Source organism: Narcine bancroftii, chromosome 2 (assembly GCF_036971445.1).
Source record: "Narcine bancroftii isolate sNarBan1 chromosome 2, sNarBan1.hap1, whole genome shotgun sequence".
Taxonomy (NCBI): domain Eukaryota; kingdom Metazoa; phylum Chordata; class Chondrichthyes; order Torpediniformes; family Narcinidae; genus Narcine; species Narcine bancroftii.
In genome coordinates, this window is record NC_091470.1 from 354742923 (window position 1) to 354770573 (window position 27651).

At 42.9% G+C, this 27651-nt stretch overlaps 1 protein-coding gene across 10 annotated transcripts in view; it reads left to right on the top strand.

Annotated features, from left to right (window-relative positions):
- LOC138755773 (receptor-type tyrosine-protein phosphatase mu-like) overlaps positions 1-27651 on the top strand; it is a 1095616-nt gene that overhangs the window by 304624 nt on the left and 763341 nt on the right. For all 10 annotated transcript variants that reach the window (XM_069922352.1, XM_069922354.1, XM_069922355.1 and 7 more), the window contains exon 3: positions 20605-20876. In XM_069922352.1, the coding sequence (XP_069778453.1) occupies positions 20605-20876 (272 nt within the window). The remainder of the gene's footprint in view (positions 1-20604; positions 20877-27651) is intronic.

Genomic DNA, 27651 nt, shown 5'->3' on the forward strand with positions numbered 1-27651 from the left:
AATCTTCGTCCGCGAAGCCAAGCCAAAGAAGAAAGAGTTACCTCACACATTCAACCAATAGAATTGACTGAAATTTCTAGCAAAAATGCTCCTTTGACATAATTCTAGAAGTATCATAAATCTAAATATCTTTGTTTTTGCATCAATGAGAGTCATATTTGCTCCTTGGAGTTGTTTGTTCAATATACTTAGTTTCTCAAAAATTTCCAACAAGTATATCTCATAAGCTTTGGCATCTGTTGTTAGCAAGAGCTTCATTTCAGGTTTGTCCTTCAAAAACTCGCTGAGGAGATCAAACAATTTCATAAACCTTTTGAAGCTGTTTCCCTTTGACAACCACCTTACTTCAGTGTGAGGCACTAACCTCACATTCTGCATTTTTATCGACACAAAACTGCTTAAACAGACGTTCACCTTTGGCATTAGCTTTAATGGCATTGATACACGTGATCAGAGAATGCAATATCTCATGGAGTACAGGGGAAACTTACTTGGCAACTAAGTTTTCTCGGTGGATAACACAATGCACAACCAACATGTTTGGATTTTCATCCTTCATTAATTTTAAACATTCTGTTTTTTAACCCATCTTTGCAAGTGCACCATCTCAGCACAAGATAAAAATAATTTTTGAGCTTGCAGTAGGACTTGTTTCTAACGATTCACAAAACAATATCTCTTCTTGAAACTCTTGCCTGATCAATATATCTCACATATGCCAATAATAGAGCCTCACTGTCCCATACGGTAGATTCGTCCAGTTGTATTGAGAACTTACATGATTTCAACTTCTCAACTGTTTCTCAGCTGTTTTTCAACATCTTGACCCATGTCATCTATTCTGTTGCAGACAGTACTATTACTCAATGGCATTGCTCGGACGTCTTTGTCATCCTTTTGCAGAATTGTTTTGAGAAATAATGATAGTGCGATTTTAATTAGTTCCTCCCCAATTGTACGATTCTTCCCATGTTTTGCGATCAGCAGAAATTTCATAGTTAGCTTCAAGGGTCCGATTCATTGTTTTGAGAAATAATGATAGTGCGATTTTAATTAGTTCCTCCCCAATTGTACGATTCTTCCCATGTTTTGCGATCAGCAGAAATTTCATAGTTAGCTTCAAGGGTCCGATTCAGGGCTGTAGTTTTTGCAGTGAATAATGAAATGATTTTTAAAAATCTATTTTCAAACTTCACTTTCAGTGATTTAAAATATTCCAGTTTTGACTTGACATGGTTAGGATGTTTTACCTTCAAATGGGCTTCAAGACAACCTGCTTTCATTGATTCATTTGTCAAAGTTTATTGGCAAAATAGGCAAAAAGATGCATGTTCTTCGTGTACAACAGGTATAAAACCAAACTTCAAGAATTCCACTCAATATTGACAAACCAATTGCTTGCTTGGTCTGCTCATTTTGAATATACAACAGCGCGCGCTCCATGAAACAGATTAATATAACATCGCGAACTCCCTGAAGCAGATTAATACAACAGCGCGAGCTCCCTGAAACAGATTACTACAACAGCGCGAGCTCCCTGAAACAGATTACTGCAACAGCGCGAGCTCCCTGAAACAGATTACTATAACAGCGCGAGCTCACTGAAACAGATTAATATAACATCGTGAACTCCCTGAAACAGATTACTACAACAGCGTGAACTCCCCGAAACAGGTTAATACAACAGCGTGAGCTCCCTGAATCAGGTCAATACAACAGCGTAAACTCCCTGAAACATTAATACAACATTGTGAACTCCCTGAAACAGATTAATCAATATTTTATTGTCTTAGAATTGAAAAGTGTAGAAAGTAATGATTGAATCAAAGGAAGAATACTGACCCTAAAAACCCCCAGAAAAAACACTAGTGAGGTTTCTCACATTTTTTCTCTCGCAAAGTGCTTCATCAAAACTGCGCTTGACTCTGGGTCTAATTTTTCCCCGATTTTGATGTTTCCTTCAGGCTGGTGACTTGGGCGGACTCCTCCCCCATACACTATTGCACAAAGATACATACAGATAAAGGACCTCACCCACAACTGAACTGAAAAAGTAAAGGGGTATGGACGGAGACATGATTGTTGAGATGATTTGGAATCCTCGTCGCCAATGAGATCATTTGGAACGGATGATAATAAGACTGGTCAGAAAAAATATAATTTAAAGTTAACCAAGGATAATAACAGTTAAAATAAGAGAAACATTGGAAGAGCAAAAATGTTCTGAAAATATAAAGAACAAAGAGATTTTACTTGGAAATGAACACAATTTGTTGAACTGACAGTGTTGCCAAATCACATCTTTCATACCAACATAACAAGTTTATTTTTTCAAACCAACTTTTTAATGATTTCCCAAAATATTCCTATACCCCACTAAAATATTCTTAAGATCCATGCCCCACCTTGAGAATCTATACTTTAAATGATACCTTGTAACTGGCAAAGAAATAAAAGGAGATTGATTTCAGATTTAATGTCAGAATACACACATGACTTCACATATAACCCTGAGATTCTTTTTCCTGTGGAAGAGGCAGAATTATCACGACTGGGAGTGCAAAAACAAAACTGTGCTCAACAAACACATATAAACAAACTGCCGTACAGAGCAGAAAAAAAATCAATAAACTGTAAAAGTAGAGTCTTTAAATGAGTCCCTGATTGAGTTTATTGTTGAGGAGTCTGATGGCGGAGGTTCCTGAACCTGGTGGTGCAAGTCTTGTGGCATTTATACCTCTTTCCTGAGGGCAGCAGCGAGAACTGCTTTGGATTCTTGATCATTGCTGCTGCTCTCCGACAGCTTGGTGAAGGGATTAAGCTGCAGGGCTACAGGGAGATGAAGGAGGGAGGAACAGGACTTATAGGGATTGTTCTGTTGGAATCCAGCTTGGCCCCATGGAACAAATGGCTTATTTAGTGTCATAAGTCAGTCAAAAATTGATATTGAAGGGGTTTTAAAGATAGATAAATATTCTGATATATCATAATTAGTGCAATGCATTGGTGCCACAGCAGAATGCCAATTATCCTTTATTTACATATTCATGAGCACTCAAGCTTCAGGTGCTCAAGGGCAGCTGAATGGGTTTTGGGTGATTTTGAGGATCAGGGGTCAGGCCTGAAGATCTGCAGAGACATTTTAGATGGAGAAGAACTTATAAGATATTGAAGGAGGTACCGTATTTGATGGCTTATAAGATCCACATTTTTTTTCCCAAATGATGGCTCAAAAATATCCTCTGGGTCTTGCATGCAAAATTGAAATTAGCATGATAATGGTAAGTAATGGCAATAATGATTATTGTCGGTGTGTGGCTCACTAACATTACTGCCATCTATTGTTGAGGGCTGGTGGCTATCAGGAGACTCACCTGACGGCCCACTGTCAGTCCCCACATTGATCCCACTCCCACCCCCGACAGCCCACCACTAGACCTGCCCTGCTTCCTCCCCCACACCCTCAGGAGAGAGCGGGGCAGTCGGACCACAGCGGGAATCGACAGCGGGCCGCCACTTGAAAGCGGGGCAGTGGGATCAGCGGCAATGTGTCTTTATAAAATGTTTTCTGCTATAGCTAAGCTGCTTTCATTTTCTATTGTAAAATACAGTAGTTTTATTATTAAAAAAAAAACAATTTTTCTTGTTTTCCTAGTTGCATGTTTTGTCCAAGTTTTTTTCCCACTACACTGTATCTACATATTTCAATAACATTAAATGCTTTACCTGTAAATACACTAAAAAAAATTTGTTAATTTTCACTGGTGAAATGGAAGAGGGGGGGGGGGATTCTTGTATGCCATCAAATATGGTAATTAACTCACCTGGCAGTTCTAAAGCTTAGGTTGTCCTCAGGTGTGACCAATGGCGGTCGCTCATTGGACAATGTGCTCCAAGCTGCCTTACAATGCTCCAGGTGCACAAGCAACTTTTACACTGTGTACGTTGTATGATCCAATGTCATTAATCTGCCTCAGCCATTATTGAATAGACTTGGGACCAAATGTGGAATAAAGAATGCAAAATAGAATGGCCCCAGAATAGAAACTAGTGAACAATACCAGCGAATTGGTTGACAAGATCTCAGTCCACAAGAATGAAGAAAAACATAATATGGCAATTAACTTCAAAACTACATGAATTGTGCTGTCTTCAGCAATGAAGCAACAGGGCTTGTCCCAAGAGGATCCAATTTTCATTCTGCAGCTGACAGGGAGATTAAATTTGACATATTTTCATTTACTAAATAAAATCAGCAGGTCTCTAATCCTTCATTTCAAGCTTCTTTTTATTAAATTGTGGCTGTCCCTTCATTTCATGTGCAGTCAGCTATGATCGTTTTCTATAACTTCACGAGAGAATACTTCATTGAATTATGGATGTTTCGGTGGATATTATGTGATTAATATTTGATAAGGTTCTTTTTAAAAATTGTACAAATTAATAGAAGCGTTATTATGATTTTTTATCATCAGGGAACTGGAATGAAGGGCATGGAATGATATAATTTGAGGTGTATGATAAATATGGTATATTTTAATGAGATGATTCCAGTCTCTTGAGGGAGGATTTGTAGGAAAAATGGAAACTCTGAAGAAGTTCTGTAATTTTGAACAAAATTCAGGGAAGAATTCAATTTGTACCCAGGTCATATTTATTTTCAATGTACAATTTAAATTTAATAACAATATATGTGTATATTAATTTGTGGGACGTAGAAACCGGACACAAAGGGTGCAGCTGCAACTATTTCATTCCAGCATGAAGTGTACAGGAAGGGGATAGATCCGCTCGTTGAGTTGTGTCACACCAACAACCTTGCACTCTACGTTAGCAAAATCATGATTGTGGACTTCAGAAGGAAATCTGGATCACGTGAGCCAATCCTCATCGAGACCAGTAGTGGAGAGGGTCAAGAATTTTAAATTCCTGAGTGTCAACATCTCCAAGGATCTGTCCTAGAGCCTCCAATTCGATGCAATCATGAAGAAGGCTCACCAGCAGCTGTACTTTGCGAGGCGTTTGAGGAGGTTCGGTGGACCGTGGAGAGATTTTTGGCTGGTTGCCTCACTATCTGGTATGGAGGTGCCAATGCTCAGGCAAGAAAATATCCCTAGAGGGTTGTAAATGCGACCTGAGATATCATGGGCACCAGTCTTCACCCAATCAACAATGTCTTAAGAAAGCAGCCTCTATCCTCAAGGATCCCCACACCCAGGCCATGCCCTCTTCACTCTTCTACTATCGAGGAAAACATATAGGAGCCTAAAGGCGAGTACTCAGTGGCACGAGGAGAGCTTCTTCCCCTCTGCCGTCAGATTTCTGAATAAACAATAAACTATGGACATTGCCTTACTTTGCCTTTTTTTGCACTATTTTTGATTATTTTGTCAGGTGGTTAATATAAATGTTTGCACCATGATGCTGCCCCAAAACAACGAAATTCATGACACATTCGTGGCAATAAATTCTGATTCTGATCAAGTTTGACAACACTGCAAAAGCACCTAAACTGTATTATTATATTAACATTCTCAATATGGCCCTTACAAAATTGTAAACACTTCTAATGAAGTTGTATGTTTTGATTTAATGAAGCGAACCTGTTGTTGCTGTTAAGACCGAAGTGAAGACATAGGCTGAACGGAAAAAAAATAGTGCCCAATAAAGTAATTAGCATTGATTGCAGATCAGTAAGAAGATCTTCCCCTAAGTCTTTGACATAATCCTGTGTTAATATTTGAACCATCCAGTCAGTGGAAAGCATCACTTTATATTTCCTGGTTTATATACAATCTATTTACTTTATTGGTAATTAATTCTTGCACTAGCCATCGACTGAAGTGTTGTCAAGTGTGGCCAGACATATTTCCAGAGGAATTCACACATGAATTTCAATTTTTTTCCCCAACAATATATGTTGCTTGCTGCTTGATATTTCCACCCTGGTTATTCACAACTGGGTCCCTGGAAACTTCAGGGTATGCCTGAAGGATTGGCAACCTCACATTGCATAACAAAGTAGACACTGTGGAAGAATAAGGGGCTGATTGGTGGATCTCTGACTGCTCAGTAGTTGAGTTAAACCGATGGTGTGGAATGGGCTTTTGTAGATAAGGCCGGGAAAACTGCATGGCTGGTGTAGTGGTTAACGCAGCGCCTTTACGGTACCAACTATCAGGACTGGGGTTTGAGTCCCGCCCTGTTTGTAAGTAGTTTGTACGTTCTCCCCGTGTCTGCGTGGGTTTTCCTGGGGGCTCTGGTTTCCTCCCAGCATTTGAAACGTACTAGGGGGTGTAGGTTAATTGGGTGTAAATTGGGCAGCATGGACTTGTGGGCTGAAATGGCCTGTTATCATGCTGTATGTCTAAATTAAATCAAGATTCAATTTATTGTCATAGTAATAAAAACAGTGTCCTATTACATGAAATTCCTTTTTGCCTGCTGAAAGGCAGACAGATTCGCCACTGGCAGGAATTGCCTAAGCGCCTCTTACAGTCAGACTTACATTCAGAGAGAGACAAGTAAAACAGAGTTTCCCCCCAGCGTCACCAAGTGTCTGTAAGTTTGCCTTTAGCGCTTCTAGAACCCCTACAGTCACTCAGAGTCCAATCTAAACCATTGGAGCACTGCAATTCCACTCCCCCACTCCCCACGGGTCTGTTAGAGCATCCTAAGCCATCAAATTAAATTAAACTTTTTTTTAAATTAAAAAAAATTAGGGCCTTGGGAATGCTTGTGCATGAATGGAAAAAAGTTGGGTTGCAGGTACAACAGGTTATTAAGAAGGTAAATAAAATGTTGGCCTTCAATGCTAGAGGAATTAAATTCAACAGCAGAGAGGTCATGCTGCAACTATACATGGTACTGGTGAGGTCGCACCTGGAGTACTGCGTGCAGTTCTGGTCTCCATTCTTGAGGAAGGATACATTGGCCCTGGAAACAGTGCAGAAGAGGTTCACCGAGTTGATCCCGGAGACGAGGGTGTTGGCCTATGAGGAGAGACGAAATCACCTGGGATTATACTCACTCAAATTGAGAAGAATAAGAGGAGATCTTATAGAAACATCTAAAATTATGAAAGGGATAGATAAGATAGAGGCAGGAAAATTGTAGGTGAGACCAGAACTAGGGGACACAGCCTCAAGATTTTGGGGAGTAGATTTAAGATGGAGATGAGCAAAAAGTTTTTCCAAGAGAATAGCAAATCTGTGGAATTCTCTACCCAGGGAATCATTTGGGGCTACTTCACTAAACTGATTTAAGGTTCAGTTAGATAGATTTTTACATAAAAAAGGAATTAAAGGATATGGGGAAAAGGCAGGTGGGTGGAGTTGAGTCAATGATCAGATCAGCCATGATCTTTTTGAACGGCGGAGCCGGCTCGATGGGCCGGATGGCCGACTCCTGCTCCTATTTCTAATGTTCACTAAGATGTAGGAGAAATATCATTAAGCTGGAAAGGGTTCAGAAAAGATTTACGAGAATGTTACCAGGACTTATGGGCTTGAATTATAAGGAAAAGGTGGATAGGCTGGAACCTTTTTCTCCGGAATAGGAAGATAAGGTTGGACTTAGTAGAGATTTATAAAATAATGAGGGGCGCAGATGATAAATTGTCAGAGCCAATTTCCTCAGCATAGGTAAATCTAAAATTAATGGGGATAGATTTGAGTGAACAATGAAAATTTAAAAAGAGGAATGTGGAAAAGAACCTAATATAACACTCTGCTCTTTACTGTGGTTTTCTGGGACATGCATTTCTGTAATAATGAAAGGAATAAATGCAGAAAACACTCATCCAGCACCACTGGAAAAAGAAATAGAGTTGACTTGTTGGGTCCAAGACTGCTGCGTGAATCCAGCATTTTATGTATTCCAGATGAGATTTTTATTTATATCTTAACCTGAATCTTTTTGTAACAACCATAAAGTTATATATTCTTTCAAATTGATAAACAGGTGACATTAATTGCATTTACACTCTTCCTAAATTTGGCCTGATCTACCAATTTTCTTATCAGTCTGTTGAAGATTTCTGTTTCTGCTTGATCAAAGATAAGCAAGCCTCCCATCTCTGACATTGTAATAAATCTGCCCTGTATCTGTAGACCTGGCATCTTCAAAGTAGGACATCTGTGGCATAACCTGCACAACCGTAGCAAAGATATTTGTCCTAAGCATTCATGAGTTTTCCCAGATCATTCCTCATTGACTCAGGAACTTTCTGGTGGTCTTCCACTTTGAACAGCTATGTACTGATTATTCTCACACAGTGATGTGTTCTTGAACTGTTATCTGCTTAATTTATCTGATGTGGTCAGCAATACTTGCTCAGTGGGCTCAGTGTTATAATAGAACTGGCAATCTCCGACATAAAGTCAAATAGTGATGGAGTTGGAATCTTGACTAGTGACCTATTGTGGACACACAACATCTCACTTGTCAGGGAGGCACAGCGATGACTGAACTTCATGAGAAGACTCAAGTGGGCAAGGTTACCATTATGACAACTATCTATAGGAGCTCTATCAAGACTGTCCAGGCCGGCTGTATCACAGCGTGATACAATTGGACCAGAAGTGTGGCAGGGAGGAACACTGGAGGCTCCCTTCCCCTCGTCAACATGGGATCATTGTCTTAAAAGGGTGCACAAAATCATTGCGGATCCCTGCTCACACCTTTTTTCAGCTGCTTCCATCGGGAAAGAGATACATGAGTATCAGAGCCAGTACCACCAGGCTGAGGAACAGCTTCTGAAAGCTGAATAACAAAAGGAACTGGTCAAAATAACCATCCGAGACCCTCATATTCAGGAAGCAATATTTATGTATTTGTTTGTATATATGAATATTTGTTCAGCATAAATATAGCTTGTCTGTGTGTGTGTTATGCCTGGCTGAATGTCTGCGTGTTCTGTGCCAAAGAGCGGAGAACGCTGTCTCATGGGGTTGTACGTGCAATCAGATGTCAATAAACTTGACTTTATCTCGACTGTGTGACTGAAAAGTGCTGGTCAGGAAGGTTTTAGTTTAAGATTTGAGCCCTGGCATGGGATTTGCTGCATCACATAGAGAAAGTTTATCAATCCTTTACAATCAGGCCGGATTTGTCCCATCAAGGGAAGTTTAACACGTTAGGTCTGAATTCTTTGGAGTTGAGAAGAGGTGATCTTATTGAAACATATAAGATTCTGAGGAGGCATGAGTGGCTTGAATTTGAGATGTTATCATGGGGGAAGAATCTCAAATGAGGGAACATCATTCTAAAGGAAAGGGTTACTGATTTAACCGCACGTGTGTGGAAATTTATTTTTGGAGAGGGTGATGAAATCATTGAAATTCTCTACCCCAGAAGGTTGTGAGGTATTTACAACAGACTCGCCAAGGCAAATAGCGCCTTTGGAAGACGACACAAAAGAGTCTGGAAAAACAACCAACTGAAAAACCTCACAAAGATCAGCATGTACAGGGCCATTGTCATACCCACACTCCTGTTCGGCTCCGAATCATGGGTCCTCTACCGGCATCACCTACGGCTCCTAGAACGCTTCCACCAGCGTTGTCTCCGCTCCATCCTCAACATTCATTAGAGCGCTTTCATCCCTAACGTCGAAGTACTCGAGATGGCAGAGACCGACAGCATCGAGTCCACGCTGCTGAAGATCCAGCTGCGCTGGGTGGGTCACGTCTCCAGAATGGAGGATCATCGCCTTCCCAAGATCGTGTTATATGGCAAGCTCTCCACTGGCCACCGTGACAGAGGTGCACCAAAGAAAAGGTACAAGGACTGCCTAAAGAAATCTCTTGGTGCCTGCCACATTGACCACCGCCAGTGGGCTGATATTGCCTCAAACCGTGCATCTTGGCGCCTCACAGTTTGGCGGGCAGCAACCTCCTTTGAAGAAGACCGCAGAGCCCACCTCACTGACAAAAGGCAAAGGAGGAAAAACCCAACACCCAACCCCAACCAACCAATTTTCCCCTGCAACCGCTGCAACCGTGTCTGCCTGTCCCTCATCGGACTTGTCAGCCACAAACGAGCCTGCAGCTGACGTGGACATTTACCCCCTCCATAAATCTTCGTCCGCGAAGCCAAGCCAAAGAAGAAAAAGAAGGGAACTGACAGAGAAGAGTTGAGGCCTACATACACCAGCTGTCATCATGTTGAATGGTGGGCTAGGCTTAAGGATCCTGCCAGCCTGTTTCTGCTCCGATTTACTCGTGATGTATCCTGTGTGAGATCAGATCCTACAGTTTTCCTTCATTTTTATGAACAAGAATGTTTACGTTCAAAGCTCATTCTTAAAGAAAGGATCATGACCATCTTCAAAAATGTGAAGAGAAAATTGATTTGCAAAGAAATAAAAGAATCTACTTTTCTATTGATATCCAAACATACTGTAGCTACTCAGCAGATATACACAGGGAATGAAACATGAGAAGCTAGAAGAGACAGTGATGGCATTGTTCTGGCATTTACTGGAGTACCAATTCAACTTAGCTAAATTGACAACCTGCCTTTTCTTCCTGGAAAGGAACGTGGTGTGGTTTGCAAAATGAGTTGTTGGTTTATCATCGCTGGTTCTGCACTGCTGCTGGAGGCAGGTCAATGCCCAATTTCCTTTGGATTTGTGGCCTCATTATGCCTATCATGTTAAACTCACATCCCCAATCCAAGCAACTGTGGCCTTTTAATGCAAAGGATTCAATCTGGCAGGCAGAGGGCCAGTAAAATGTGGTGGGCCTCGGGGGTATTGAGGGGCTGGAGGGTGAAGCACAAAAGCACACCCTCAACAAGATCCAAAATAACTAACTTCAAAAGAGCAAAAGAGTCAGATAGATGTTTTCGCTAGAAGAAGGAAACGGGAACAGTACATGCAATTTGGGCATGTGAGAAAGTGGAAAAGTTTTGGGAAGATCTAAATCAGGTATTAAATAAAACAACATACCAAAAAATCCAGAGATTTTTTTCTAAGTAAGATAAGAAGTAAAACTTGGCCTCGATTTGGATAAAGCGCAAAAAAGATTTATTATGATAGCCTTGGCTGTAGCAAAAAAATGTATAATGTCAACTTGGAAATCAGAAGAGAGCCTGAGAATACAGCAATGGTACATAGAAATGAATAAATGTATTCCATTGGGAAAAATAACATATAATTTAAGAAATAACATCACAATATTCGAACAAATTTGGGAACCGTACATGGAACACAACAGAGAGGGCCTACCGCGGACCTCCACCGCCTAAAATGACAGAATGAGAAGAAGACGAAATGAACTGACCCAGTATGTAAAAGCAGAAGACACAATTTTCTTGTTTATTTTCATTGTGTGATGACATTGTCTAATGGTTTCATGTATCGTATATGTTGAATGTTGAGTGGGTGGGGAGGGGGGTGGGAAGGAGGGAGGGAAGGGAGGGGGAATAGGGGGAGAAAATGACACTGTGTATATTCAAGAGGGAAATGTTTGTGTATTTTGGTCAATATGGTTCATAGTGTGAAAAATATTTTTTTTTGAAAAAAGCAAAAGGGTGAATAGTTAATTTCTCTCCCTATGTATGATTTAGCAAGGTATCAGTTCTGATTCTGAGCTAGGAATTAAAGTCTTAAATACCAAGTCACAATAAAAACCAAATAATTAAATATTGAGATGCAATAGAATTGGGGAGGATGAAAGGGGGAGGCGTGGTATTGCATGTCAAGGAAAATATCACAGCTGTACTCAGGCAGGACAGACCAGAGGCCTCGTCTACTGAAGCTATATGGGTGGAGCTGAGGAATGGGTCAAGTAATAGTCAATGAGAATTGGATGAGCAAATCTGTAATAGGCTTTTTCCACTGAGGATAGGTGAGATACAAACCAGAGGACATGTGTTAAAGGTTAAATGGGAACAGTTTAGGAAGAACATGAGGGGAATCTTCTACAGAGAGTGGTTGGAGTGTGGAATGAAGTGGTGAATGTTGTCTCAATTTTAACCTTTAATAGGAATTTGACAGGTACATGAATGGGAGCGATATGGATGGCTATGCACTAAGTGCACGTCAGTGGGTCTAGGCAAAAAAGGGTCAGCACAGACTAGAAGGGCTGAATGGGCTTGTTATCTGTGCTGTAATGTTCTATAGTTCTATAGTATGCTATTTTACAGATCTTATTTATGGGAACTAATGCCAGATAGTACTCATGAGTTATAGGATGGTAAGATTATGCAGGAGATGGTGCTACTGGTTCAGAGCTCTACCGATCCAGGGTCAATCCTGAACTCTGGTTCTGTCTGAGTGCACGTTCACCCCATATTCTGATGTCCTCAAACATCGCAAGGATGTGCTAATGGATAAATTGGGTTCTGCAATGGGTGGATCACAGGGGAATTGGTGGTGACATTGGACAAATGAGAGAGAATACTTGCAAGGAGGATGGGACTGATTGGCATGCTCTGAGAGTCAGCATAGAATGAAAGCATAAATGTTCTCCTTCTGCGCCATGAGAAATTATGAAGAAATAAGCCATTTAAAGAAGTCAATCTAATTTGGCTTACTTAGATTTCAGGCTTCAGCAACGGCCCTGATCTTCACAGCATTAACGTATTTGCTCACTCTTCTCTAAATATATTTCCTCACTAATCTATTAATCGGATGGCTTTGTAAAAAGAGAGGAAGCCTGTCCTCTCCCTTTCAAAGGAGTTGCCTTTACCATCCCATTTCTACTCTCTTGTAACTTAAAACTAACTTGTTTTCTCTCTTTCATAATTCTGACAAAGGGGGTTGGATCTAAAACTTTAACTCAGTTTCTCTTCCCACAGGGGCTATCTGCCCTGGTGTTGTGTTTCCATCATATTCTGTTTTTATGTTACACTTTGCAAAGATGCTGCCCAATCTGCTGTTCATTTGTTGCTTTGAATTTAAACTCTGTATTGCTGTTTGCCCTGTATCTGTTAATACTTTCGCTCAATATATACGTTGTATATCTAAATTTGAAAACTAGTATTCATGTACTCAGCTGTTCTTGCAGCCTCTGTGGAAATAGAAAGCAGTGTCAACAATACAAGGCAGAGATCCTTCGGAAGAGGGAAAAGAAATTCTTTAAAATTAACAATTGATCTTGCTGTCTGTGGAATAGTTTCAAATTTCTATTACTTTTGCATGCAGAGATATTCCAAATCTCACTTCAGAGATGACCCTCTGGAGTTGGTTTCCATAATTAAAGAGGATGGTTTCTTTGTATCGCATCTTCAGTCTGCCTGACCTGTTGAACATCTCAAATGGTTCTCTGAAAGTCTAAATTCCATGTCGTATAAGTTGTGCAACCTTTCTTGCAGCCCACGATGAATTAATGCAGCGCTCCCACCAAGTTCAAAGCAGCCTCATTGAGTGGTGTCCAGGGTTGCCCACGTTCATCCAGTTGCGATCGTCTTTTGAGCCTTTAAATATGAAGGATGCTCACTTGTACTCTAATCCTCCAGACATACTCTGCCTCTATGCTTTCTATGTCAGCTTAATGATCTTTGCCATTGAACCACATCTACTTTCATACAAAGCCAATTTGCATCAGTTGAGCCTGGTCATTTAATCCATGAATACCTTTTGCGTATCCTAATATCCCCATCCAGGCCAACCTTTGTCATCCGTGAACTTATACAATGGGATAGCAAGCTACATATCCAACTCATTTATAAATTTTAAAATTTAAACATACAACACGGTAACAGGCCATATCGACCCACGAGCCCATGCTGAACAATTGACCTACAACTCTCAGTACATTTTTGAAGGGTTCAGCATTATGTTTTTAGTTCAACTTCCTGTACTCAATACTTTGATTTATGAAGGCCAATTTGCCAAAAGCTCTCTTCGCAAACCAGTCCACCTGTGATGCCTCTTTCAGGGCATTATGTATCTGTATTCCCAGATCCCTCTGTTCTACATGGAGGTGAGGGGGTTGGAGGGTTATTGGCAGAGAGTGGGAGGTTTGAGCTAGTGTTCTAGTGGGCAGGGAAACTGAAGCACCTGGAGGAAACCCAGGCAGACTCGGGGAGAACATACAAACTCCTTCCAGGCAGTGTGAACTGTTGCTGTAACAGTCTTGTGTCAACCAGTACTCTAACTGTTCCACCCTAAACTAATGAGTATTTGTAGTTCTGGCATAAAACTTTATTGCATCTCGATTAATCATGTTTTAATACAGCCAGTGCCTTCCTCCTTCTCCAGACCCCAACTGACAAAATGGTGTAGCGGTTAGCACAACACCTTTGCAGTGCCAGCGATCGGGACCAGACGGGGGTTTGAATCCCGTGCTGTCCATGTTGGGTGCTATCGGTAGCCCAATAATGATGCAGACAGAAAACTGAGGGGAACGATAGGCTTTATTAAGCAAGAGACTGCTGGCCCGGGTCTAGGCTAGGAAAATGAGCGGGAAGGAGAGGGGACTCGACCTTTATGGCCAGTGATCACATGAGAAGGATCAAAGGAGGAGCTAAGGTAGGAGGACCCCCCCCCCCCCCGGAGGGTGGGCCAGCCGGTACAAACAGTCATATCACCACATTCACCCCCCCTCTTTTTAAAAAAAAGAACCCACTGGTAATAAACAAAACCCGAAAGCAATACAACAGCAGAAACAATAACATTAAACAATCAACAAAACTGGCCGAGGAAGCGGACCATCCAACTCACTCCCCCCCTCCCCCACCCCGGCCAGAGGTTGAGCCGCACAGATGGCCTCCTTTGTCTGCCAGACCACCGGGGAACCGACGTTTCAGTACAGCGCTCCTCCAAAGAGGGGGCCGACAGCGGAGTGTCCGCTGCTGGAACTGTGGGGGTTCGGGTGCTGACGGTGGACTCCTGAAGTGCTGGGGGGTCCTCTGCCGCTGCAGGAGGGGTAGGAGCCTGGACGTCCGGCTGCAGGTTGAGCAGCTTGAACTCCAGGGCTGAGTTTGGGTGCAGCACCATCCGGTCCGCAGCGTGGTCAGCAGCCAGCAAGGCAGTCTCGGGGTCTCCAGCCCTTGCCAGGTCTTGTAAGGGCACCATATCCTCGTGGCCGTCTGGATACCTCACAAATGCATACTGGGGGTTGGCATGAATGAGGTATACTGTTACTGCTTCAACCAGTGGATTCGTCTTATGGCCTTTGACGTGCTTCCGAAGGAGAACTGGTCCTGGGGATGTCAGCCAGGGAGGGATGGAAGAACCATTTGCCGATCTCCGAGGGAAAGCAAAGAGGTGTTCATGTGGGGTGGTGTTAGTTGTGGTGCAGAGTAACGACCGGATAGCGTGGAGGGTTTCTGGCAATACGTCCTGCCAGCAGGACACTGGAAAATATTTGGATCTGAGGGCCAGGAGCACTGCCTTCCAGACGGTGCTGTTTTCCCTTTCCACCTGACCATTACCTCTAGGGTTATAGGTGGTGGTCCTTCTGGTGGCTATGCCTCTGGTCAGGAAGTACTGACACAGCTCCTCACTCATGAATGAGGTCCCCTGGTCATTATGAATATCGTTGGGGTACCCGAACAGAGTGAAGATTCTGCTCAGGGCCTTGATAACCATGGTTTAGGTCATATCCGGGCAGGGAATTGCAAAGGGGAACCTGGAAAATTCGTCCACCACCATCAGGAAGTAGGCGTTCCTATTTGTGGAAGGGAGGGGGTCCTTGAAATTGACACTGAGTCGTTCGAAAGGGCGGGTGGCCTTGATGAGGTGTGCCTTCTCTGGCGGGTAAAACTGAGGCTTACACTCAGCACAGATTTGGCAGCCTCTGGTCGTGGACCGAACATCCTCGACGAAGTCAGGGAGGTTCCTTGACCTAATAAAGTGATAGAGCCTTGTGACTCCAGGGTGCCAAAGGACCTGGAGACAGTCAAGATGCGCACTGGCGCACGTCTCTCGGGATAAGACATCTGGGGGATCATTGAGCTTAGCCGGCTGGTACAAGATGTCATAATTGTAACTCAATCCTCCACCTCAGAATCTTGTCGTTCTTGATTTTACCTCGTTGTTTGGCGCTGAACAAGAAGGCCACTGCCCTCTGATCAGTCAACAGGGTAAGTCTCTTACTGGCTAGGTAGTGCTGCCATTGGCGCACTGCCTCAACGATTGCCTGTGCCTCCTTCTCGACAAAGGAATGCCAGAGTTCAGGGCCGTGAATGGTACTGGAAAAAAATGTTACTGGCCTGCCTGCCTAGTTAATGTGGTGGCCAGTGCGAAGTCAGAGGCATCGCTTTCCATCTGGAAGGGGACGGACTCATCCACAGCATGCATCGTGGCCTTAGCAATGTCTCCATGGATCTGAATAAAAGCAGCTTGGGTCTCCGCCAATAATGGAAAAGTGGTTGACCGAATTAGGGGATGAGCCTAAATCGGCGTAGTTGGCACCCACTGTATGAGAACAGCCCTAGGCATCATTTCAGTGCCTTCAGGGTGCTCGGGACAGAGAGTTCTAGAAGTGGTTGCATGCGGTCAGGATTGGGAGCAATGACACCATGTGCCATGACGCATCCAAGAAGGATCAGGCGCTCTGTGTTGAACACACACTTGTCCTTGTTGTACATCAAGTTAAGTAACTTGGCGAGGTTTGCGTCGTGCTCCTGCTGATCATGGCCGCAGATGGTGGGATTGTTGAGGTAGGGAAACATGGCCGTCTGCCCGTGTTCCTCCGCTATCTGGTCCATTAATCTCTGGAAAGCAGAAACACCGTTAGTAACGCCGAAGGGTACTCGCAGGAAGTGGAAAAGTTTCCCGTTGGCTTCAAATCCAGTATAGATTTGATCGCTCGAACGGAGGGCAAGTTGGTAGTAAGCCGACTTGAGGTCAATGGCGAATAAATTCTATATTTGGCGACATTATTGACCAAGTCGACTATACGGGGGAGCGGGTACACATCCAGCTGGGTGAAGTGGTTGATGGTTTGACTATAGTCAATTACTATCTGGGGCTTGCCTGCCCCTCTGACCACGAGGACCTGTGTTCTCCAGGGACTGGTGCCAGGGGCTATGATCCCCTCTGCCAGGAGTCACTGAACCTCAGCCCAGATAAATCGCATATCCTCCGAAGTATAGCGCCAACTCTTGATGGCGATGGGTTTGCAATCTGGGGTGAGATTCACGAACAGCGACGGAGGGGGCACCCTTAAGGTGGTGAGGCCACAGGTCATAGCCGCGGACCGAGTGCCGGGATTGTTGGGCGGTGCCAAGGACCGAGTGCCCATACCACTGGATGGTGCTGGGGATTAGGTGTTAGGGCCACAGGACGGTAACGTGGGCCGACCATTTGGTTGGGGATTGTCACCCGAACGCCAAGGGCTGCAAATGGTCAATGGTGGTTGGGGGCCTCCGAACACCTTTGTCACACTCCTAAAGTGACTCTGAAAGTCAAGTCAAGGAGGATCGGCGTGCAGAGTCAGGGCATGACTAGTAAAACAAAGTCGTTATAACATTCCGCCCCCCACCATCAGCGATGCTGCACAGAACCCCCGAATACTCACCTGTTGGTCACTGGCCACCATTAAAACCATGGGTCGGACTGGGAGGGAGGGTCTCTGGACCACATCAGGGTGTACAAAGCTTTGCGTCCTGCCGCTATCAAAAAGACAGTTAATTTTATATCCATTCACCTCGATCTGCATCATTGAGTTCGAGATCGGGTGATGACTGGCTTGGATTTAGTGTCACTGAAGCGATGAGTGGCGTTTCTTCATCGTCATCATCGGTGGGGAGGCCCGCCTAAGATGGTGACCTCCATGTTGACCACACAGCATCGGATGAAGAAGCCAGAAGTGGAGTCGAGGCGACCGGAAGTGATGTCACTAGCGTGGTAGGCCGAGGTAACGAGGCTGGGAGCAGTGGCTGGTAAAATGGCGCTCCCCTCACTGTGCAGCTCTTAGGGAACACATGCTGCACTGCTCGCTGGCTGTGATCGGGACCTGCAGACCCTTTGATAGTGGCCCCTCTTACCACCCGAGCATGTCACTCCTTCCGCGGGGCAGAGGCGCCTCACCTGCCTGGCCTGCCCACAGAAGTTGCACCTTGATGGTGCGGTTGATATAATTGCAGCCGCAATCGGGTCACTGATTCCCGATGCTGAGTTCCAGGCTGCTGGCCCTCATGGTGGAATGTACATAGTTGGCCCGTTTCTGCCCACGATCGACACCGCCTGGCGCTGGGCCAAGTCCAGAGTTCTGACCAGTTCAATGGCCTTTTTGAGAGGGAGCGGGTCCTCCTCGAGGAGTCTTTGCCGGATGTAGTCCGACCTCAACCCCGACACACAGGCGTCTCTGATCAGCTCTTCCACGCTCTGGTTCAGCAATATCATGCCCGGGCCCGTGAGATCCCCCAAACAGTCTTTTCCCAGTGTGACCAAGGACCGGACGAACTCTTTGGCAGACTCACCAAGCTCTTGTTTCCAAGACGCCAACAGGTAACGGGAGTAAACTGAGTTCACCTTGGGTTTATAGAGTGCCCGCAGTTCAGCCATCACGTCGGTGTAGGTTGCACAGTCTAAGATGGTCAGGTAGAGCTCCTGGCCAACTCGTGCTTGAAGGATCTTGAGCTTCTTCTCGTCTGAGTCGACCACCTCTGCAGCGGCGTCAAGAAAATTATTGAAACAGTTCACCCACTGCTTGAAGAGTACTGATGCACCCGGGACTTGGGGGTCTACTTCCAGCCTTTCAGGGCGCAGCAATTTCTCCATAACTGGAGAGTTCTAAAATCTTGCTTCAGAAATTGTAGGGTGCTATCGGTAGCCCAATAATGACGCAGACTGAAGACTGAGGGGAATGATAGGCTTTATTAAGCAAGAGACTACTGGCCCGGTCTAGGCTAGGAAAATGAGCGGGAAGGAGACCTTTATGTCCGGGGGTCACATGGGAAGGATCAAGGGAGGAGCTAAGGTAGGGGGACCCCCGGAGGGCGGGCCAGCCAGTACATACAGCCATATCAACACATTCTGTAAGGAGTTTGTACGTTCTCCCTATGTATGCATGGGTTTTCCCTGGGGGCTCTGGTTTCAAAACGTACTGAGGGTGTAGATTAATGGGTGTAAATTGGGTGGCACAGACTCATGGGCCAAAATAGCCCTGTTACTATGATGTATGTCTAAATTTAAAAAAAATTAAATTAAAAATTAAATTAAAAAAACAATGCTTTGCCTTAATTGCATGACCTTCTGCTTTTGCAAACAATCCTGTTCCAGAAGTTCATCAAATTACTCCTTGTCCGCTAATCTTTCCCTTCTTCACCTCAGCAATTGCACATTGTATTTGTTGTTTCCAATTGTTGGTGGTCATAGGTGTTTGTTTCTAATCTATCTTCGTTGTAATGGACTTGGCTTCTGTAAAAATGTAATTATTTCACCATCTTTCTGATATTCAGTCTTGGTTCTGTGACTAACTTGTATATTCAACATTCCAAGGCCACATTCACAGAACAAAAGTTATCATTGCATGAACAGGAAAAGCAAATACAAGGTTGCCAAACAGATGGATGTATTTATGAAAGATTAGCAGTAGCCAAGGCAGCCTGCATGATGTCAAGGAGTATGGCCTCAGAGGTTTAAGCTGAAGTCTATTGATATCCAACGGATATCATTCATTACGACAGATTTTGTGCACTGCCTTTCACCCACAAAATGGAGTTTTGAGCTTAAAATAATCTTTATGCATGTTCTATTTACATTCCTGAATCCACATTTAAACATGGGTCAGAAGCCTTTTATCTCTATTAGTACTGTTAGCTATGGGTGGATACTGCATTCCTATTGAGAGCATTCTGAAAAAATCTGTGAAAATCAAAAATAATAACAGAAAATGCTGGAAACACTCGGCAAGTCAGGCTGCATCCATGGGAAAGGGCACAGCGAAGGGTGAGAGGTTTCTTAATGGAAGCGTATAAGGTTATGAGGGGCTTTGATAGGGTGCACAGTCAGTACTTTTTTTCCTGGGGAGACTATAGCAAGAACAAGAGGATATTGGCTTAAGGCAAATGGAGGAAAGTTCAGTGGAGATATGAATATTGTACTTAGAGAGTGGTGGGTATCTGGAATGCATTGTCAGAGATAGTAGTGGAGCCTGGTAGAAAAAGGGCATCCAAAAAATTGAGATAGGCACATGGATGTTAGCAAAGTTGAGGGTTATGGGTGCGAAGTAGGGAAAAATATAGACTGTAGTGGAGTAGGTTTCCATAGGTTGGCATGACATTGTGGGCTGAAGGTCCTCAACTGTGCAGTAATGTGCCATGTTTATGTTTCAAGCTGAAGACTCTTTGTCAGAACTATTTTCAAACTGGCTTTTTCCTTATTATGAATTAACCATAAGATATGGTTCTTCAGTTTTGACTAAATGGAATTTGGGTGATTATCTGGATGGCCAGCAGCATAGCCAGAAAGAGTCAATGCCTTCAGCAGAGAAGAAACCAAAAGGATCTTGTTCATAGATCTTGTTAATATGCTTTACCCATTGATCCAACACTGGTACATTGCTATAAAGGATTTGCAAACAGAATATAATGAGATGCTTTTCAATGTGGGGTGATTTTTACAGAATCTGCAGTAATTTATTTGTTCATAATGCACATAGATTGCACTCTCTAATGCATTCAAATTCTGCTTCTTGCACACAGGGTCCTTTGTAATGGTAAACACCTCTGGACGCCAGGCAGGACAGAAAGCACATCTATTGCTGTCAAAACTAAAAGAGAATGATACACACTGCATTGATTTCCATTATTTCCTATCTGGCAAGGAAGGGGCCAACCCTGGGTTACTAAATGTTTATGTCAAGGTCAATGATGGACCACTCGGGAACCCAATCTGGAATGTGTCTGGAATGACAACGAGAAGCTGGAACCGAGCAGAGCTGGCCATAAGCACATTCTGGCCGAATTTCTATCAGGTACTGTGCATACAAGGTTTGACTTTATTTTACTTGAATTTCTCAAAAAATTGTCAAGCTGTGGTTGATGCTTTCTTTTAACTATTTGAATCATAAACTTTAAATTGTAACAGAGAAATCTTGGTCTGCAATGAGGTAGCGATTGTCAAAATATTATGACTGTTGAATTTTTCTGACTGAGGCTATGTGAAAATTTTTTAAAAATCAGCCGGTGTTCTTGTTAACCGTGCATCACCACTCCAGTAGAGAACTACCCTTTCATGAATATCTGGCTGAAATTAAGAACTAAAAATGCTCATGTTTTTATATGATTTGTTTGTGATGAGGTGGGTAAGCCACTGGACTCATACCCACAGCCCAGGTTGTTGGCCAGGAAATATGCATTCATATGTCAAGATGATGCCCCTAATGTTTTAGCCATCCCTGGCAAGGCATTCCAGGCACCCACAACTCTCTGTATATGAAAAAAAATACGCCTGATGTCTCCCCTAAACTTCCCTCTTTTCATATGTCCTCTGGTGTTTGCTGTTCCTGCCCCGGGAAAAAGACACTGGCTGTCCCACCTCTCATAGTCTTTATTAAGTCTCCTCTCATCCTTCGCTCCAAAGAGAAAAGTCCCAGCTTTGCAACCTTGCCTCATAAGACTTATTTTTCCCATCCAGGCAACATTCTGTGGATGTTAATTCCATTTGGTTAGAGACCACCAGGATAGAATATAAGGTACAGTTCCTCCAATTTGTATACTCAAAGATAGGTTGATTTACCTGGATAGCACATGACAGTAAACAATTCACTTCAATAGATGTGAAAAATAAATAAATAGATGTAACCTCCTTGGTGCTTATTAGCCTTGAACTGGGTAGTTTTCAATGTCAATTGTGAATTGCACACATTGCTGCAAGTTTAGAGTCTTATATAAGCTTTTAGATTTACTCCCTTTGAGAACATCAATGAATCAGATGGTTTTACATAATTACCATGGTTTCTTTTCCCATTTAAACTTGGTTAAATCCAATAATTTATTTAAATTCTCGCTGCAATGGTGAATTTTGAAAATTAAAAGGAATTACTGCAGATACTAGAAGTCTGATGTAAGAAGACAGAATGCTGGAAAACTCAGCAGATCAGGCAGGATCTGTGGAAAGAGAAACAGCTGATGTTTTAAGTTGCAGATCCTTGATAACAGTTGGAAAATTTTAATTCAATCAATTAGATAAATCTGAAATTTAAAATATAAGTCTCAGTCAGGTTGACTAAAGGCTCTGCAACCTGAAATGGTTACTGTCCCTTTTTCCAGAGAATCAGAGTTTTTCCAGCATTTTTATTTTTAATTATGGAAGTAAAACACGAAAGTCTGCAGACACCATGAATGGTGGAGAAACTCAGCAGGTCAAATCGTGCACTTCATATAGCAAAGATAAAGATACATAACCAGCGTTCTGGGCTTGAGCCCTTCATCAAGGTGTTAACAATATGCAGGCAGGCGCCCGAACAAAATGGTAGGGTCGGTTGAGGGGCGGGGAGGATGGAGTTTGGAGGGGCAGGGGGAAGGAGCACAGTCCCATAGGCAGGACATAATAGGGGACACCAGCAAACAAGGGGAAAGGGGATGTGAATAGAGAGGGAAGGGGGTAGAAAGCTGAAGGAACAGAGGGATGGGAAAAGAGGAAGAACATGGAATAGGCTAGCAGAAACTGCAGAAATGGATGTTAATGCCATCTGGTTGGATAGTGGCCAGATGGAAAATTTACGTGTTCCTCCTCAAATTTACGGAGGATCTTGGTTTGATAGAACAGGAGGCCATGACAGACATGAAACGGTGGGAGAGTGGGGCACAGAATTGAAAATGGTTGGCCACTGGGAGATCCTAGTCACTGATATGGACAGAGCGAAGGTGCACAGCAAAACGATCTCCCAGTCTGCATTCGGTCTCTCCGATGTAGAGAAGACCACAATGGGAGCACTGGATGCAGTAGATGACTCTCGCAGATGCACACTAATTTCTTCCGGTCAAGTAAAGTCAAGTTTGTCATCTGATTGTAAAAGTACAACCTGACAAAAGAACATTCTCCAGTCTTCGGTACAAAACACACACTCACACAACTGGACATAAAACACATACAGACAAACAATATATATGCAGGACAAGTATTTTATCTATGCAAATAAATAAATAGATTTTGCTTTATACGTATGAGAATCTCAATGGTCAGTGTAACCAGTTCCTTTGGTCGTTCAGCACTGCCCAAAGGAAGAAGCTGTTCGTCAGCCTGGTGGCGCTGCCTCAAATACTTCTGTATCCCTTCCCCGATGGGAGCAGCTGAAAGATGCTATGTGTGGGATGGAAGGGCTCCTCAATGACTTTGTGCACTCTTTTCAGACAATGATACCAGTAGTTCACGTTGATGGGGGAGAGGCATCTGTCCAAGCCTCTGAATATGTTGTCTGGTAACTAAGCTGCAATGCCATTGACCCTTCCACCATATATGTAAAGTTTGGTCTTCTGTCAAACTAAGCACTGAATGAGAAAATACCTATGGGAAGAAAGAACACTAGAAATGAAACTGTGTCCTGGATACAAGAATAGAGGCCATCCAGAATTCAAATGATAGAAACTTACAACCATAGAATACTACAGCCCAGAAAACAGGCCATTCAGCCTTCTAGTCTGTGCCAAAATATTATTCTGCTAGTCTCATTGACCTGCACCCAGTCTATAACCTTCCAGACCATTCCCATCCATGAATTTATCCTATTTATTCTTAAAACTTAAGAGTGAGCCCACGTTTACCATGTAAGATGGCAGCTAGTTCTACACTTGCACAGCTCTCTCAGTGAAGAGGTTCCTGCTAATGTGCCCCCTCAACCTTTCCCATTTCACCCGAAAGCCATGTCCTCTCATATTTATTTCTCCTAATCTAGGTGGAAAGAGCCTATTTGCATTTATTCTGTCTATGCCCCTGATAATTTTGTAAACTTCTATAAAATCTCTCCTCACTCTTCTATGCTCTAAGAATAATGTCTTAACCAGTTTAATCTTTCCCTTTTCCTCAACTCCTGAAGGCCTGGCAACATCTTAGTAAATCATCTCTGCACTCTTTCAATCTTACTGATATCCTTACTGCAGTTAGGCGACCAGAACTGCACACAATAATCCACATTTGCCCTTACCATAACATCCCAACTTCTGTACTCAGTACTTTGATTTATGAAGGCCAAGCTGCCAAAAACTTTCTTTACAACCCTGTCTACATGTGACACCAGTTTCAGGGAATTATGTATCTGTATTCCCAGATCCCTTGGTTCTTCTGCACTCCTCAGTGCCCAACCATTTATTGTGTATGTCCTACCTTGGTTGGTCCTTCCAAAATGCAGCATCTCACACTTGTCTGCATTAAACTCCATCTGCTATTTTCTGGCCCTTTTTCTGACTGCAAGCTTTGAAAGCCTTCCTCACTGTCCTCAACACCTCCAATCTTAGTGTTATCTGTAAACTTGTTAATCTAATTTACCACATTATCAGTTAGATAATCAGCCAATTTTAAATCCAGCTTAAAATCTCTCCATGGATATCTAATGTTTAAACCTTCTGAACTAACCTCCCATGTGGGACTTTGTCAAAAGCTTTAATAAGTCCATATAGACAAAATCCACAGACTTTCTTTCATCTACTTTCTTGATGACCTCCTTGAAAAAACTCGTTAAACACAACCTACCAGGCACAAACCCAAGCTGACCATCATTAATCAGTCCTCGGCTTTCCAAATACTTGTACAGGTGCCTAAACTTTTATCCAAGATTGTCAGGACCGGACATCTGCCAGATTTCAGAATCATTTTAAAATGACGGTCCCTTTAAGCAAGTGTGATGTTTCAAAATTGCACAAAACAGAAACGTGAGATGTTAAATGAATTTAGATAAATAAAGACCATAATATCACCAGCATTTTTTAAATTTTAAAGTAAAACTTCAAAATAAAACTAGTTTAGACCGCTGTGTCTGCTGCCCATATCCCCGGCCTCCCAGTGCTCTCTAACCTATAGTGGAAAGGTGATTCTCAGCTCCGAGCACCCTGTGGGGCATGGGAGAGAAGCAGGTTGCAGTTTGCAGTTGACTCAATGTGGGGGTAATAGCCATCTTCCTTACCACAGAGCAGTTCCAGCTGCGTGGGGGATCATGGGTAACAAAGATGGCCATTGTCCCCACATTGAGCCATTGCCAGCTGCCGCCGTAAGTTAACTCCGGTCTCGGCAACACTGAACTCCTGCTGCCGTGTTGGGAGTGCTGGTTTTTGGAGGTTGCTGGTGTTCGAAATCCCAGATAAAAGGTTAGGCTCCTGTATATCCGATCTCTCAGAAAATTCTCCAATAATTTACCTACTACTGATGTCAGGCTCACTAGTCTGTAATTTTCAGGTTTACATTTGGAGCCTTATTTAAACAACAGAACAACATGAGCTACCCTCCAATCCTCCACCACCTCACCCATGGCTAAGGACATGACCCCTGAAATTTCTATACTAATTTCACACAAGGCCTGAGGGAATATCATGTCAGGCCTAAGGGATTTATCTACCTTATTTGCTTTAAGGCAGCAAGCACCTCCTCCTCTTTAACCTCTATATGTTCCATGAGACTTTTATATTTCCCTTCCTTCCTTATACATGATGCCAGTTTCCTGAGTAAATACTGATGCCAAAAAAGACTTCCCCTATTTTGTGAGGCTCCACACATAATTGACCACTCTGATCTTCTAGGGGACAAATTTTGCCCCTTACTATCCTTTTACTCTTAACATACTTGTAGAAACCCTTTGGGTTTACCTTCACATTACCTGCCAAAGCAACCTCATGTCTTCTTTTTGCCTTCCTGATTTCCTTCTTTTAAGTATTTTACTTTTTCTACACTCTTCTAGTACCTCATTTTCCCCTTGTTGCCTATACCTACTGTACACCTCTCTCTTCATCTTAACCAGATCACCAATATCCCTTGAAAACCAAGGTTCCCTAGACCTATTAACTTTGTCTTTAATTCTGAGAGGAACATATTAACTCTGTACTCTCAAAGTTTCACCTTGGAAGGCCTTCCACCTGCTGAACGTATCCTTGCCAGGAAACAACTTGTCCCAATCCACTCTTCCTAGATCCTTTCTCAGTTCTACAAAATTGGCATTTCTCCAATTTAGAATCTCAGCTTGAGGACCAGACCTATCCTTCTCCATAATTAACTTGAAACTAATGACATTATGGTCACTGGACCCAAAATGTTCACCTTCACATACATCTGCCTCCTGACTTGTCTGGTTCCCTAATAGGAGATCAAGTATTGCATCCTCTCTCTCTTTGGGTTCCTTTATATATTGATTTAGAAAATGCTGCTGAACACATTTGACAAACTCCAAGCCATCCAACCCTTTTACAGTATGGGAGTCCCAGTCAATATGTGGAAAGTTAAAATCTCCTACTATCACAACTTTCTGTTTCTTGCATTGGTCTACTACCTCTCTACAGATTTGCTCCTCCAATTCTCTCTGACTATAATACAGCCCTATCACTTTTCCCGTTCCTCAGCTCCATCCATATGGCCTCTGTAGACGAGCCCTCTGGGCTGTCCTGTCTAAGCACAGCTGGGATATTTTCCTTGACTAGCAATGCCACTCCTCTCCCTTTCATCCCTCCCCCTCTGTCGCATCTGAAACAACGGAACCCTGGAACATTGATCTGTCAGTCCTGCCCCTCCTACAACCAAGTCTCATTAATAGCAATAATATCGTAATCCCACGTGCCAATCCACGGCCTAAGGTCGATGGGTATCATCTTCCTGATTTATTTGGCAAGACCCAAAATCATTCATCCAACCTGCATTACCACTTTCATTTACATTTGAAAGTGAACTGGGACAAAATTATGTTTTTTTTAATACTTGACTGTTCTTTCAACTAATCTTTATTAAGCATAGAGTAACAGCTTGAAATTTGTGAAGTCGGCACAATTAACGGTTCTGGATAATTTGTAAGTAGCTGGTTTATAATTTACACAGTTGACAATATACAGATTTACAGTAATTTGTTTTTATTTCTGTCCATTCAAAGAATTAGTTGAATGTTTCCCTGCTTGCTGTGAGAATTAAAGTTTTATTCATAGTTAAAAAAAAAGGAATTGAGTCAACAGAATTCCTTTAATAATTGCATTTGCAGGAGCATGGTTCTACAGCAAATTAACTCGGGATCCATCCTAAATTGAATAACTGGTTTCACATAGTACAGTGCCGCACAGGAGCAGGCCCCTATTTCTGCTGAACATGATGCCCAAATTAAAGAAAACCTCTTCTGGCTGCATATGGATCTATATCCCTCCGTTCCCCACATTTTCATGTCTGTCTAAAATCTTCTTAACTATACTATTCAATCTGCTTCCACTACTACCCCAGGAGCCCGTTCCAAGCACCTACCACTCTCTGTAGGGGGAAAAAAATCTTGCCATGCACATCTCCTTTAAACTTTATCCTCACATGGAATCCAGTAATTTCCCGGATTATTTAATTGCAGAGAAACAGTGCTGGCCACTCTGCAGTTCTCAGGGATATTGCCTGTTGACAAAGGTCTTCATCAAGGGCCTCCTCTTGCTTCCTTCAAAAACTTGGGATATATTCTATCAGGAACAAGAGCACTGTAATGCTATTAAAATTTTCAATTTTGCTATATTGTTTTTGGATAGAAATGCCTCCATCAGCCAATGACGTACAGGGGGTGCTACCTGGCAGTTAACCAGAGGCCA